Source organism: Lithobates pipiens, unplaced genomic scaffold, assembly GCF_037356315.1.
Source record: "Lithobates pipiens isolate NorthernLeopardFrog02 unplaced genomic scaffold, aLitPip1_a1.2 Scaffold_13, whole genome shotgun sequence".
NCBI lineage: Eukaryota > Metazoa > Chordata > Amphibia > Anura > Ranidae > Lithobates > Lithobates pipiens.
This window is the reverse complement of record NW_027507718.1, coordinates 54,377,700-54,391,595: the sequence shown is the minus strand read 5'-3', so window position 1 is coordinate 54,391,595 and position 13,896 is coordinate 54,377,700. Positions and strand designations below refer to the sequence as shown.

General features: G+C 44.8%; 1 protein-coding gene across 2 annotated transcripts in view; it reads left to right on the top strand.

Annotated features, from left to right (window-relative positions):
* PSIP1 (PC4 and SRSF1 interacting protein 1) overlaps positions 1-13,896 on the top strand; it is a 148,781-nt gene that overhangs the window by 18,553 nt on the left and 116,332 nt on the right. Inside the window, exon 2 of one of the 2 annotated variants that reach the window (XM_077475125.1) lies at positions 1,521-1,597. The exons of the other annotated variant lie outside the window; for it this stretch is intronic. Coding sequence (XP_077331251.1) covers positions 1,526-1,597 — 72 coding nt within the window. The 5' untranslated portion in view covers positions 1,521-1,525. The remainder of the gene's footprint in view (positions 1-1,520; positions 1,598-13,896) is intronic. 2 annotated transcript variants of the gene reach the window in all.

Below are 13,896 nucleotides of genomic sequence, written 5' to 3'. Positions count from 1 at the left end.
GTTTTACCATCAATGCCTGCCCGCTCCAGTGTGAAAGCAGCCTTCATAGGTGATACAGAAAATCTCTTACATTTATTAAACAAAACAAACCTCCAATCAGTTTACTTGTATGTATGATTTAGATAAAAAAAAAAAAAAAAAACTATAAAATAAACAGTCAAAACTTTTGGATGAAAAAAAAATGGGCTAAGTTTACTGTTTTATTTATTTATTTTTCCCCCCCAAAAAATTGCATTTGAAAGACCTCTGCTCAAATGCCATGTGAAATAAAATATTGCAACAACCACGATTTTATTCCCTAGGATCTCTGCTAAAAAATATATAATTTTTGGGGTGTCTAAGTGATTTTGGCAGAAAGATTTAGTCTTTAAATGGTTAACCTGAGAACTCTACACACTGAGTTGAGTTCATTCATTCAAGTGTAAACATTGTATCTCTTTACTCTTTTCTTGGCAGACTGCCCAGAAAGGAGGAAAGTCGCTTCTATGAAGACTTGGGCAACTTGCATGGACTTCTATTAGAGAAGTCATTTGCAAGTCTCGCTGTAGTTCTAAATCGGCCGATGCCGATTAAAAAATGGCAAATATCGGCCGACCTCTAAACTTGAAGGGGGGGGTTGGTTCTTTTTGCTTAGCAAAAAATAAACCCAGTGTTGATTAGATGCCACCAAAAGAAAGCTCTATTTGTGGGGAAAAAAATGATAAACATGTAATATGGGTACATCATTGCGTGACCGCAATTGTCGTTCAAAGTGCGACAGCGCTGAAAGCTGCTAACTGGCCTGGGCTGGTATGAGGTGAAAGTGCCCTGTATTGAAGTGGTTATACTAGCCATCAGACATGCCTTTGTCCCGCACATTGGCACCCTTGGGGCTCATTCACTCTGGATGCGTTGGGGCTACGCTGGCAGCTATTGTGACATTTCAGTACAGTTCTTTTCACCAAAATGATGTGATGCAGTGGTGGGTGTTGCAACTTGCTGCGCTGAAAAAAGTACTTTATGCCCTCGTGACATTTTCAATAATGTTCTGTGAAAAGGAAACTGCTATATGCTGAGATGTGATTTGTGCAGCTTGCAAGTCCCTCTGCATTAAGGTGAAAAATGTCCCAGTAATTGTATTGCCCCCTCACCTCCCTACTTACTTACCTGAGTCTTATCTCCATCCAGCGCTGTGCCCATCTGCAGTGGCGCTGGTCTGTTTGTTTTTGTTTTTTTTCTTTCCTGTCGTAAAAAGCTTACTGGTTTAGTTTGAATTCCACTTTAAAGTACATAGACTAAGTCACAAAAATATATATATATTTTTTAGTTTTTTTGCCATAGGGCTGGCATTTTCATATATTTTGGGCTAAAAATATTGGTCTATTAAATAACAATCAAGAACCTTATCCTGGTGGATTTTGTGGTTTGAATCTGTGTTGGTCAGTATTCCCACCTGTAAAGGTAAAAAATGGTTTGTCTTGTTTAAGATTACATTAGTGTTCGGTAATTTTTTTTCATTTTTTTTTCCTTTTAATGTAAAGACAAAATGACACGAGATTACAAGCCTGGGGACCTGATCTTTGCCAAGATGAAAGGTTACCCTCACTGGCCTGCAAGGGTGAGTTGGATTCTTTCATAAACATATTTGGAATTGATGTGATATGCTCTAGTTATTTGTCTTCTCATACATAACTGCTTCAGGAGGTACTAAAGGTATTTTCTTTTCTCTCTGTCCTCAGTCTTGTCATTAGGAGATAAAGGATATGTAAAGGTTCAGTTTATATATAAAAAAATAAATAAAAAAAAAAAACGTGTCATACCACCTCTGTGCAGTTGGTTTTGCACAGTGGCCCTGATCCTCCTCTTCTGGGGTCCCCTGGTCTCTCCCTCAGCGCACTCATGCGAGTGCACTCTTGTGTTCTGCTGCGTCCATTGGCGCAGACAGCAGGACTCGTCCCCTCGACGAGCCAATGGCTGCGCTATAAATCTAGTTGGACACCGGCTGGAGCTGGTATGCTCATCCCTGTCGCTGGAAAGACCGGGTTCAGGTAAGTAAAGGAGGGGGGGGTCAGGGGGGCTGCTGAAAAATCTCAAGGGTTTACAACCCCTTTTAATCCAGCTCTGAGCAACCCTCTTGTAGTTTTTTTTTTTTTTTTTTTTTTTTTTTTGTAGCAAGATAAAAAAAATACACTGACATCTGATTTCTTTATCATGAACGGCATGAGAGAGAGAATGTGTTTTCGATTCCAGCTTCACATTCTCCCCCTGCTTTCTTCTTCAGCTCTCCAAGATTGGCTGCTCCACACCTCAGCATGATTGGGCATGCTGAATTCATGTGGTGCCTTTCCTGAGTTTTGACTAGATGTTACTCCGAACTCAGTGTTGAGTGTGGTATGGAATCTTAATACATATAGGGAATTTAAATTAAAATCAGAGCGTTTTTATTTATTTTTTCAGTGCCTCCAACCTTGCAGTAAAATTGTGAACTTTGTTCAGATAATTGGTAACAATAATTTCCTGAGTTTGTTAATCCATGGGGAATTCTTACCAATGTATAAATATCTCCCAATAAAATTAAGTAAATTGATTTTATTAAATTGCAAGTATAGTTACACAATTTCATACAGAACTGGGATTTCTGGTGATTAACATTTCTATACCTTTATCAAAAACATCAACACGGCAATAAAACTTTTTTTTTTTATATATATATATTTTACAAATAACTCAGGGGAGCCCAAATGGCTGTTAAAAATACTTGAGGTGATTGCGCCTTACGTTCAAAAACACAATATCCCGTGTCGCTCGGGGGAAGCAGTCCTCTGAATTTCTCCGGCCGGAAGGAATACATAGTATGTCTCACGGAGTCAACATATCAATAGTGTCCATTTTTAAAGGAAATATTAAGTTAACAGAGCTGCTAGATTGAATGGGGCAATAAAGACTTTCCCTGGGACCACAGTAGCCTAAATTGTTGTAATACAGGTCTAAACCTAAATTCACCCAGGCACGGCTTCAACATACACAGCCTAGACAATTAATGTTGGAAAATTATTAATTATACAACTACCCTACACACTGTACATAAGGTTAAAACATAAACTAAAATACAATCCCTACAATTTTTGAGAGGAAAAGGTTAATATCTGTATGGTCTGTAGCTTACCACTGGAAAAGGGGAGGAGATCTGGCAAATTATAAGTACGTTTGATTAGGTCCAGTAGCAAAGTCCACCAAGATGGGGAGTGGTAAATTAGAGCAGTAAAAGCAGTTGGGTTCCTAGCTGACGCTTCTGCGGAGTCAGTAAAGTTAGCGGCCAGGTCTGCAGCTTTGGTTAATGCTGCAAGAAGGGCTGTATGGTTGAAAGCCTGGTCGGGAGATGCAGCATCAAATCTTGGGCTTTGTGGCTTACCTTTTTCAGGTGATCACCTTTTTTGGTCCTGGGCTCCAGGAGGCCCTGGAGCGTACCCAGGACAAAAAGCTTTTCCAGAGAAGAAGCCTGAGGACAGAAGTCTTTTTTTTTTTTTTTTATTTATTATTTTTTTCCCCCGAGGGTTTAGGCAAAAGACCAGCAGGGGAGAGAGGGTCGGCCTAAAAAACACTGGACTGGTCACAAGGGTCATGGCAGAGGAGGAATACTATTCAATCCTCCTCAAACCACCCCAAAGTCCCAGTGACTCTTGTGCTCTGGTGTGAGTGAGTGAGTGAGTTGCGGGCGCTCTCAATAAGAGCCTTTTCTGTTGATTTTGGAGGATAGGGTTGTGCTTAAAACAGATCCTAGTTTCCTCCGCAAAGTTTATTCTACTTTTCATAGAACTCAGGACATTATCCTGCCAACATTTTACTCCTCCTCAGAAGGTGATGCGGAAGGAGAATTCAGTTTAGTTGATGTTGGGCGTGGCCTTTTTATTTATTTATTTATTTAGATATCGGCAAAGACTTCAGGAAGACAGAATCTTTGCAAATTTTGCGGGGTCACGCAAAGGTTTTAAGGCATCTAAAGCCACCATGGCCAGATGGATTAGGATGACAGTTTTAGAGGCATACAGGCTGGCAGGGAGGCAAGCGCCTCTAGTAAAGGCACATTCAACTAGGGCGGTTTTAACTTCATGGGCAGAGAAAGCCAGTGCTACTCCGAAGGAGATCTGCAGAGCAGTGACGTGGTCCAGCTACTCCACGTTCGCAAACCATTACCGCTTGGACCTGGTTGCCGTTAAGGATCAGGCATTTGGGAGAAAGGGAGGGACCACTGCCTGGAGGACCTAACAAAGTAAGTTTCTTGCTTATCTCAGAGGCTGTCCTAGAAGACGATAAGAGAAAACCGGAGTTGGACTTACCGGTAACTCTTTTTCTAGGAGTCTTCCAGGACAGCTCGGTTTGCCACCCAGAGTTTTATAGCTGGAGCAAAAGGGATAACTGTTTTGCCAGTGTGTTATGTCTTTCAGAGCCTTTCGGCGGTTCTTGCGGAAAATACAGGGGAAGGCCTGGAGGACCTCCTTTTAACCATTTGGGTAAATGTTTCCAGTCCCGGAGGGAGGAGCCGTGTCTCAGGCTGTCCTGGAAGACTCCTAGAAAAAGTTACCGGTAAGTCTAACTCTGGTTTTCTTCCCCTGAAATCCAGGCAATTGCAACCGGTTCGCCTGCAGACAGTGCAGTTCCTCTGGACGCTTTTTCAGCAGTCCTTAACACGTTCGTTGCCAATATGGAGGAGAAGCGTGGGCGCAAAGGCAGTAAAAAGCGGCCCCTGCCCCCGTCCTCTGGGGAGAGCTCTGACGCAGACTGGCCCCGCTGAGGCTGGTGACCCCCGCTCTGTTTCAGATGACACTGACCAGGACCGATCGGACAGTGAGGATGAGTCCCCGTCTGGGTCGGCACACGACAAATCGCTTGTTGGAGCACTTATCACAGCTGTGCGTGATACAGTGAAAATTCAGGATACGGCAGATCCCTCTGCTGATGTAGTGGTCCCTTTTGGGTCCTGTAAGCCAGCCTGTACACCTAAGGTGTTTCCTTATCTGACTTATTTCAATAATTTCATATACAAGGAATGGGGTCGACCGCAATGGACCTTTTCGGTCCCCAAATACATGGCGGTGTTACCCCTTTGAGAAGAGCCTTCTCAAAAAATGGTTGGCTCCTCCGGTCGTGTACCCCCCAGTATCCAGGTTAAACAAAGTATCCAGGTAGAGGGGACTCCTGCCTTTAAGGACTCCACGGACTGGAAGGCCGAGGCAATGGCCCATTCCTTGTTCACAGTTGTGGGGTCAGCAATGCGACCAGTACTGGCATCCGCACTTGTGTCACAGACACTTACTGAGTGGGCAAAATGTTTGCACCGTGAATTAGGGGAGCAACAGGCTTCTCCTGTCTGCGTGGAACTAGCAGACCAGTTAGTGCAAGGCCTTAAGTATGTTTGTGATGCGGCCCTGGATGCTCTCCCTCTTATCCAGGGCTTCAGTGTCAACAATGCTGCTGAGGCGCCTAATTTGGCTAAAATGCTGGTCGGCTGACCAGGCATCTAAAAAAGCCCTGACGGATTTACCCTTCCTTGGTCAGCAGCTCTTTGGAGCCTCATTGGATGACATTATTAAGAATGCCACAGGTGGTAAGAGTACCTTACTCCCACAGGCCAGGAAGGCTAAGGGCCCTCGTTTTCTGCTCACAAATGGCTTTTTCGTCTGCCCGAGGCTTCGGCTAAATGTCCCCAGCCCAACAGGATGACCTCTGAAGGACAAAGGCGTCCTTGGATCCACAAGCCTGCAAATGAAAGTGGGGGGTTGCCTTCGGGAGTTTGCAGCCCAGTGGGCCTCTCGGCTGTCTGACCAATAGCTCTGCGATCTGATTTCCTCTGGCTACAAGATAGTTTCTCTCTTGGCTACCAAACAGATTCTTCCCCACCAGTATACCCTTACTCCCGTTTCGCTGGGAGGCCCTAATGGGGTCGGTAAGGGACCTGCTGAGTCGTGGGGTGATAGTACCTGTTCCGGAGCCAGAAAGATTCCAGGGGTTTCTTCTCCAATATGTTTGCAGTCCCCAAAAAGGAAGGGGTACGTCCAATCTTGGACCTAAAAACCCTCAATTGCTTTGTAAAAGTACAGAGGTTCAGAATGGAATCCGTTCCCTCAGTAGTTGCTGCACTCCATCAAGGGGACTCCCTGGTGTCTTTGGACATCCAGGATGCATACCTGCACATACCCATATGCCTACGGCATCAGAGGTTTCTGCAATTTGCAATTGGGGATGCCCACTACCAGTTTGTGGCTCTCCGTTTTGGCTTGGCATCAGCACCCCGAGTCTACCAAGGTATTGGCTCCAGTTTTGGCATTGCTGCGACAACGCGGGATCGTGGTCGTGGGACAAATCTGTTATCCCTGGATCGTCAGATTCAGGTGAGTCAGTCAGGGACTCCCTGCTCTGGTGGCTGAGATCCCCGGCACTTTGGTCCAGGAAGCCGTACCTACCACTGAATTGGACGGTGATCACAACGGATGCCAGCCTAACCAGCTGGGGTGGAGTACTGGCAGTACAGTTGACCCTGGGCCTCTGGTCGGAGAAGGAATCCTAGTTGACAATCAATGTGCTCGAGCTACGAGCGGTTAGGCTATGTCTCTCCACACGGTGATAAGACTTTGAGGGCTTCCGGTCTGGATCCAGTCGGACAACGCCACGGCGGTCGCATATGGTGATCATCAAAGAGGAACAAGAAGCTTGGTCGCTGCACGAGAGGTCGCTCACATCCTTCAGTGGGCAGAGCGACCTGTATTGACCCTGTCGGCCATGTACATCCCAGGAGTGGTGAACTGACAGGCGGACTACCTAAGTCGCCAGATGTTGGACCCAGAAGAATGGGTACTGCATCCGGAGGTGTTCAGGCTGCTGTGCCTACATTGGGGCACACCGGACGTGGATCTTCTGGCCTCCTGTCTCAATCGGAAGGTGCCGATATTCATGTCCAGGATGAGATCCTTGGGCAGACGCGCTGGTGGCTCCGTGGGGTCAGTACCAACTGAATTATGCCTTTCCTCCGTTAAAGCTGCTACCACGTCTGCTTCGCAGAGTGGAGACCGAGGGAATGCCAGTAATTCTGATTGCCCCAGATTGGCCTCAACATCCCTGGTACGCAGACCTAGTTCGCCTGGTGGCGGACGCCCCCTGGCCACTGCCGTTACGAGAAGACCTTCTATCTCAAGGTCTGATTCTCCATCCTGCTTTACCATAGCTGGTTTTAATGGCATGGCTATTGAGAGCCAGATGCTAAGGAACCGAGGCCTATCGGACTCTGTGTTTTTAACTATGTTGAGAGCATGGGAATGTTCTGCTCAAAAGATATATCGTCGTACCTGGAAGACCTACATCTCCATGTGAGGAGAAAGGATAGCATTCTCGCTCTTCTATATCCAGGATCCTGCTGTTTATACAGCGGGGGAGTAGACCAGAAATTGTCTTTAAGCACCATTAAAGGACAAATATCAGTTTTGGCTGTCTTTTTATTTTTATTTTTTTTCAGCGACCCCCCCCTGGTGCAAAAATTACCCATCTGAACAATAAAGCGCTTTAATGCAGAAAAAAAAACACATGTATTTTGGCTTTAGAACCACTTTAATTTCTGTCTGAGTGTCATGGCCATATAGTACTGGTTCCTAGACACCCAAAGTGAATCTGAAAAGTGGTTGGAGGTAAAGCTGAGTAAAACTTTTGGCAAGGGTTTTTTTTTTTTTTTTTTTTCTTTGTTACATTGGTGAGATTTTTACTGATCATATACGCCCTTGACAAGATAGTTTAGAATTGGAGACTGGGTTCAAAGAGCAGGAAAATGTATTGAATGTCTTCTTCAGCTCTGTAAATGCAAAAGAAAATGGGGAAGCTGAACTCCATAACAGACATGGGGTTGACTTTGCTCCAAAAGAACCCCAATGGCTCAAAATTCATATGGCCCAGAAACGTGCACAAAAGGGGACTAAAGTACCTGGACCAGATGGCTTGCTCTTATTTGTACTCGAGACACTAAACTTTATTTCAAAGCCATGTTCAAAATTTTTAGACTCTTGGTTGGCTTGTTTCTTATTACTAGATTGATGCAAGGCCAGTGTGGTGCCTATTAACAAAAAAAATCAAAGTCTTTACTAATTACAGATTAGTTCATTTTTACAGTTGGGAAGATATTTGAGTGATTTAAAAGACCACATAGAAGTGTTTTTGCTAGAAAACAATTTTTTAAGCAATAGACAGCAAACATTTGTTAGCTTGTTTTATACCACTTGCCCTTCTCTATTATATTTTATTTAATGAAACTGTGTTGCACTGGTGTGTGGATGTGACAAAATCAATACTTGAAAACAAATGTAAAGCAATTAAACTTATTATTGCACATTGTCACATATGCACCATAGTGTATATTAAAATACATAGAAAAAAGTCCTTGCAGCAGTGAAAGTTGATCATCCAATATTAAAAATATTTAGTGGTCGCAAGGATTCTTCATAGGGGATCACCCAGTGCTCAGTCCACCTCACCACACACATGAGCTTACCAGAAATAATGTAAATCTCAACAAGTGTTGAGTATATATGCCGGTCTGCAGTCCATATGTGGAAATGAACAATACTCAAGACAAGGCACCTAACCCTGAACCGATGCTCAAGGAAAAAGAAAGCAAGAAACACTGTAAGCTCTCATTAGCAGGACCCTTGTAACCCTCTTGTATTGTAACTGTATGGTCTTCCTTGCATTGTAAAGTGCTGTGCAAACTGTTGGCGCTATATAAATTCTGTACAATAAATTCATACTGTGAATAGTCGAAGGTTTAGTGGTGTACCTCAAGGTTCAGTATTGGTATCCTTCCTTTTTCTATTTCTAAATGATGTAGAGCTGGAACTGGTGTTCCACAGCACCCTCGAGTGCTGCCTGAGGTCATCGGCGCTGCCGCATTTTGGTAGAGAAAGGCATGCCTCCCATCCACCTGTTTTAACCCTTCTAAATTTAGCATCACCATGCCACAACTTCATTCGGTTGCAAGATGGTTGCAGTGTGGCCCCATTCACCAGGGGTTGTACTTTTAGCTGCGTCCATGTCATGTGTACGGTCCTGACAGCTGCCTTTGCAGCTAAAGAGGAAGTAGTTGGGGTTAATAAAAATCCTCTCAATCGCATGGGTTTTATTTCCTCCACGTAGTAGAATTTCATATTAACCGATCTATATTATGTTCAAATTATTCATATTGTTTTTATTATATAGTAGTGGTCTTATCAATATTATTCAATGTAAAGCGACAATTATTATTCTTTAATAACATACTGTGTTTTCCATAGATTTAGAAAGATTTAATTTTAAATGTTGAACTTAAGATGACCTCTTTGCTTCTTTCTCATACTTTTCTATAAGATGGTTTACTGGGTGAAAGTTCATTGTTTTTAGTTTTTAAGTAAGTGCTAAATAGAAAACACTTGGCAGCACACAAATTCTAAGAGATAAGATAAGCACTGTCAAAGATAACAGGTGGTTAAAATAGGTGGAACACGAGAGTTATGTACAGAACATTAAATTAAGTTTGACGGGGTCAAACAAATATCTGCTTGAGCCCTCATTAAAACTGTTAAAATACATTCTATAAGGAAGGAAGGACTTTGTGTGTGTGTTATGTATACATACACACAGGATTGTATAGTGAAAAACAACATAACGCATCTGGTGGGGTTATTGAAAGTTCATTCTTCCAGAGTCGTAAATCTGTTTATTCTTGAATATAGTTAAACCTTATCAAGATTAGGAGGGGTTGGATTTAACACAGCTGGGTGCCAGACGGTCTGTACACAGGTGTCTTTTAATTGGACAAAGGTAGTTACAAATCATTTTTAATGAACATATAAGAATTCTGGGAGTAATTAAGTTTATCTGGTTGTAGAACAGATGTCAGGTTTATGGTTGGTTACATTGACGTAGATCTTGGCGACGGTCAGAACCAATAGGCAAATATCTGTCCGAAACTTGTCTCCTCGTATGAGTCAGAAGACTTCTCAACTTGTTCCAGAGTGTGGTCTCGGGTTAATTTCCCTCATGAACTTGGTCGAGCTGGAACCCAGAACTGTGAGGGGACTGGACCACTGGTCGATCGACTGGTCCCCATCAAATGACAGGTTCCCAAGAATTAGCAGAAAAGACCCATTCTGGTTCAAGGTGAGAACAATTCACAATTGTTTCAATTTTGGTTAGGGAATATCTAATATGCTTGTATTGTAAAACTCTATAAATTAGACCTGTATATGGTAATACTTTGAACATAAACCTGTATGTTATCAGCTGTTAATAAACCTGCATTGCTGAAGTTCTCCCGGTTTGATATTTTACTATTCTACTTCACCCCCCCCCCCCCCCAACCTCACTTGTGAACAAGCCTTTGGTTCACACATGCAAGTTTAGCACAGTTGGTACCGGCCCGCTGGGATTAGCCTAGGTTAACAATGCCATCACATTTCTACTAGTAAACGGTCATCAGTGGCATCCATTCGTGACAGCATTGTTTACTATTGTGATCCCTGTGATTGGTCACAGTGATCACATGGTACAGAGCCTATCACAGTAGCCCTGTACCGTGTGATAGCTGTGTCCAATCACCATAGTAAACGATGAATCCTGAACAAAAGCGATTCATTCGTTAAAACTATTGCTTTTATGGTCATCATCACTATAAGGCCTCGTGCACACTGGACGTTCTGAAAAAAACCCCAAGCCGCATTAGCTGTAGAATGAGTTTTGCAGTAGCTTTTGTTTAAACAAATAAAATAAACTGCCACAAAAGCCTATGGCTCAGAAACGCTAATAAATGCATAACTGCATTTTTCAGAGTTGGAGCATTTTTAAAGCTGAAGAGAAACTCCCTTTTTAAAACCCACAATTTTTTTTTTTTCCCCCAGCCAGAAAATGCCCCTGCTAAAAAATGCTGATAACAGCCTGTATGTGCATGGACACATAGGATAACATGCTGAGGAGTTTACCGGCTGCAGAAAAAAAAACCTGAAGCCAAAAACAGCAGCTGTAAAAACGTACAGTGTGCATGAGACCTAATCAGCAATCGGTGTATTAAAAAGAAAATCCTCATCGCCTACTCCATTTTACCTTTACTCTATTCATTGCAACCCCCCATGCCTTCCCAGAAGTCCTCTTCCTATTGAATGTGTTAATTGGTGTTTGCTCTGGGTCTAATCTGTTATTTCAGAAGGGTGCAAAACTGTTTCTATCCCTCTCCTTTCTTTTTTACCTTCCATTCTGCCAGCTTCAGACCAAAGGAAAACGGATTTAGGCCTCATGCACACGAGACGCAGTTAAACGCGCGTTCAGATGCAGTTGGACAGTTTTTTTCAACTGCCCCTGAACTCATTCAATGTTATCCTATGTGTCCATGCACACAGTCTAGTTTTTTTCCGTTTTTATGCAGTTGCGTTTAGTCTCGTTTTTCCAGAAGCAAAAAAATGCGTTCAGAAACAAAAATTTCCACGTTTCAGACGCAAAACGCCGCTACCGCGTTAGCCGCGTTTGCGTTTATATGCGTTTTTAAAGGTGACCTTTTTTTTTTTACATTAAAAATCTCAAAAATTATTGCAAATGATGAAAAACCATTAGAAAAATATTTTAAACAATTGCAATTGCAAGTGGACAATCCACAACTTGTGGCAAGTGACGTGGCAGGTGGACAATCCACAACTTGTGGCAAGTGACATGGCAGGTGGCAAGTGATGTGGCAAGTGGACAATCCACAACTTGTGGCAAGTGACGTGGCAGGTGAAGTGGCAAGTGACGTGGAAAGTGGACAATCCACAACTTGTGGCAGGTGACGTGGCAAGTGACCTGGCAGGTGACGCGGCAAGTGACCTGGCAGGTGACGTGGCAAGTGGAAAATCAACAACTTGTTGCAGGTGACTGGCATGTGACGTGGCAAGTGGACAATCCATAACTTGTGGCAAGTGGACAATCCACTTGTGGCAGGGGACGTGGCAAGTGGACAATCCACTTGTGGCAGGGGATGTGGCAAGTGACGTGGCGAGTGGACAATCCACAACTTGTGTCAGGTGACGTGGCAAGTGGACAATCCACAACTTGTGGCAGGTGATGTGGCAAGTGGACAATCCACTTGTGGCAGGTGACGTGGCAAGGGACGTGGCAAGTGGACAATCCACAACTTGTGGCAGGTGATGTGGCAAGTGGACAATGCACTTGTGGCAGGGGACGTGGCAAGGGACGTGGCAAGTGGACAATCCACAACTTGTGGCAGGTGACGTGACAAGTGGACAATCCAAAACTTGTGGCAGGTGACGTGGCAGGTGACGTGGCAGGTGACGTGGCAAGTGACGTGGCAAGTGGACAATCCACAACTTGTGGCAGGTGATGTGGCAGGTGATGTGGCAAGTGATGTGGCAGGTGATGTGACAAGTGGACAATTCACATCTTGTGGCAAGTGACGTGGCAGCTGACGTGGCAAGTGGACAATCCAAAACTTGTGGCAGGTGACGTGGCAAGTGACGTGACAGGTGACGTGGCAAGTGGACAATCCACAGCTTGTGGCAAGTGACATGGCAGGTGGCAAGTGATGTGGAAAGTGGACAATCCACAACTTGTGACAGGTGACGTGGCAAGTGATGTGGCAGGTGATGTGGCAAGTCACGTGGCAAGTGGAAATCCACAACTTGTTGCAGGGGATGTGGCTGGTGACGTGGCAAGTGGACAATCCACAACTTGTGGCAGGTGGCATGGCAGGTGACATGGAAAGTGGACAATCCACATCTTGTGACAGGTGATGTGGCAAGTGACGTGGCAAGTGGACAATCCACAACTTGTGGCAGGTGATGTGGCAAGTGACGTGGCAGGTGATGTGGACAATCCCTAACTTGTGGCAGGTGACGTGGCAAGTGACGTGGCAAGTGGACAATCCACAACTTGTGGCAGGTGACGTGGCAAGTGGACAATCCACTTGTGGCAGGTGACGTGGCAGGGGACGTGGCAAGGGACGTGCCAAGTGGACAATCCACAACTTGTGCCAGGTGATGTGGCAAGTGGGCAATCCACTTGTGGCAGGTGACGTGGCAGGGGACGTGGCAGGGGACGTGGCAAGGGACGTGGCAAGTGGACAATCCACAACTTGTGGCAGGTGATGTGGCAAGTGATGTGGCAAGTGATGTGGCAGGTGATGTGGCAGGTGATGTGACAAGTGGACAATCCACATCTTGTGGCAAGTGACGTGGCAAGTGAAAAATCCTAAACTTGTGGCAGGTGACGTGGCAAGTGACGTGGCAGGTGACGTGGCAAGTGGACAATCCACATCTCGTGGCAAGTGACGTGACAGGTGATGTGGCAAGTGGACAATTCACAACTTGTGGCAGGTGACGTGGCAGGTGATGTGGCAAGTGATGTGACAAGTGGACAATCCACATCTTGTGGCAAGTTACGTGGCAGCTGACGTGGCAAGTGACGTGGCAAGTGGACAATCCACAGCTTGTGGCAAGTGACATGGCAGGTGGCAAGTGATGTGGAAAGTGGACAATCCACAACTTGTGACAGGTGACGTGGCAAGTCACGTGGCAAGTGGAAATCCACAACTTGTTGCAGGTGATGTGGCTGGTGACGTGGCAAGTGCACAATCCACAACTTGTGGCAGGTGATGTGGCAAGTGACGTGGCAAGTGGACAATCCACAACTTGTGGCAGGTGATGTGGCAAGTGACGTGGCAGGTGACGTGGCAAGTGGACAATCCACAACTTGTGGCAGGTGACGTGGCAGGTGATGTGGCAAGTCACGTGGCAAGTGGACAATCCACAACTTGTGGCAGGTGATGTGGCTGGTGACGTGGCAAGTGGACAATCCACAACTTGTGGCAGGTGGCATGGCAGGTGACATGGAAAGTGGACAATCCACATCTTGTGGCAAGTG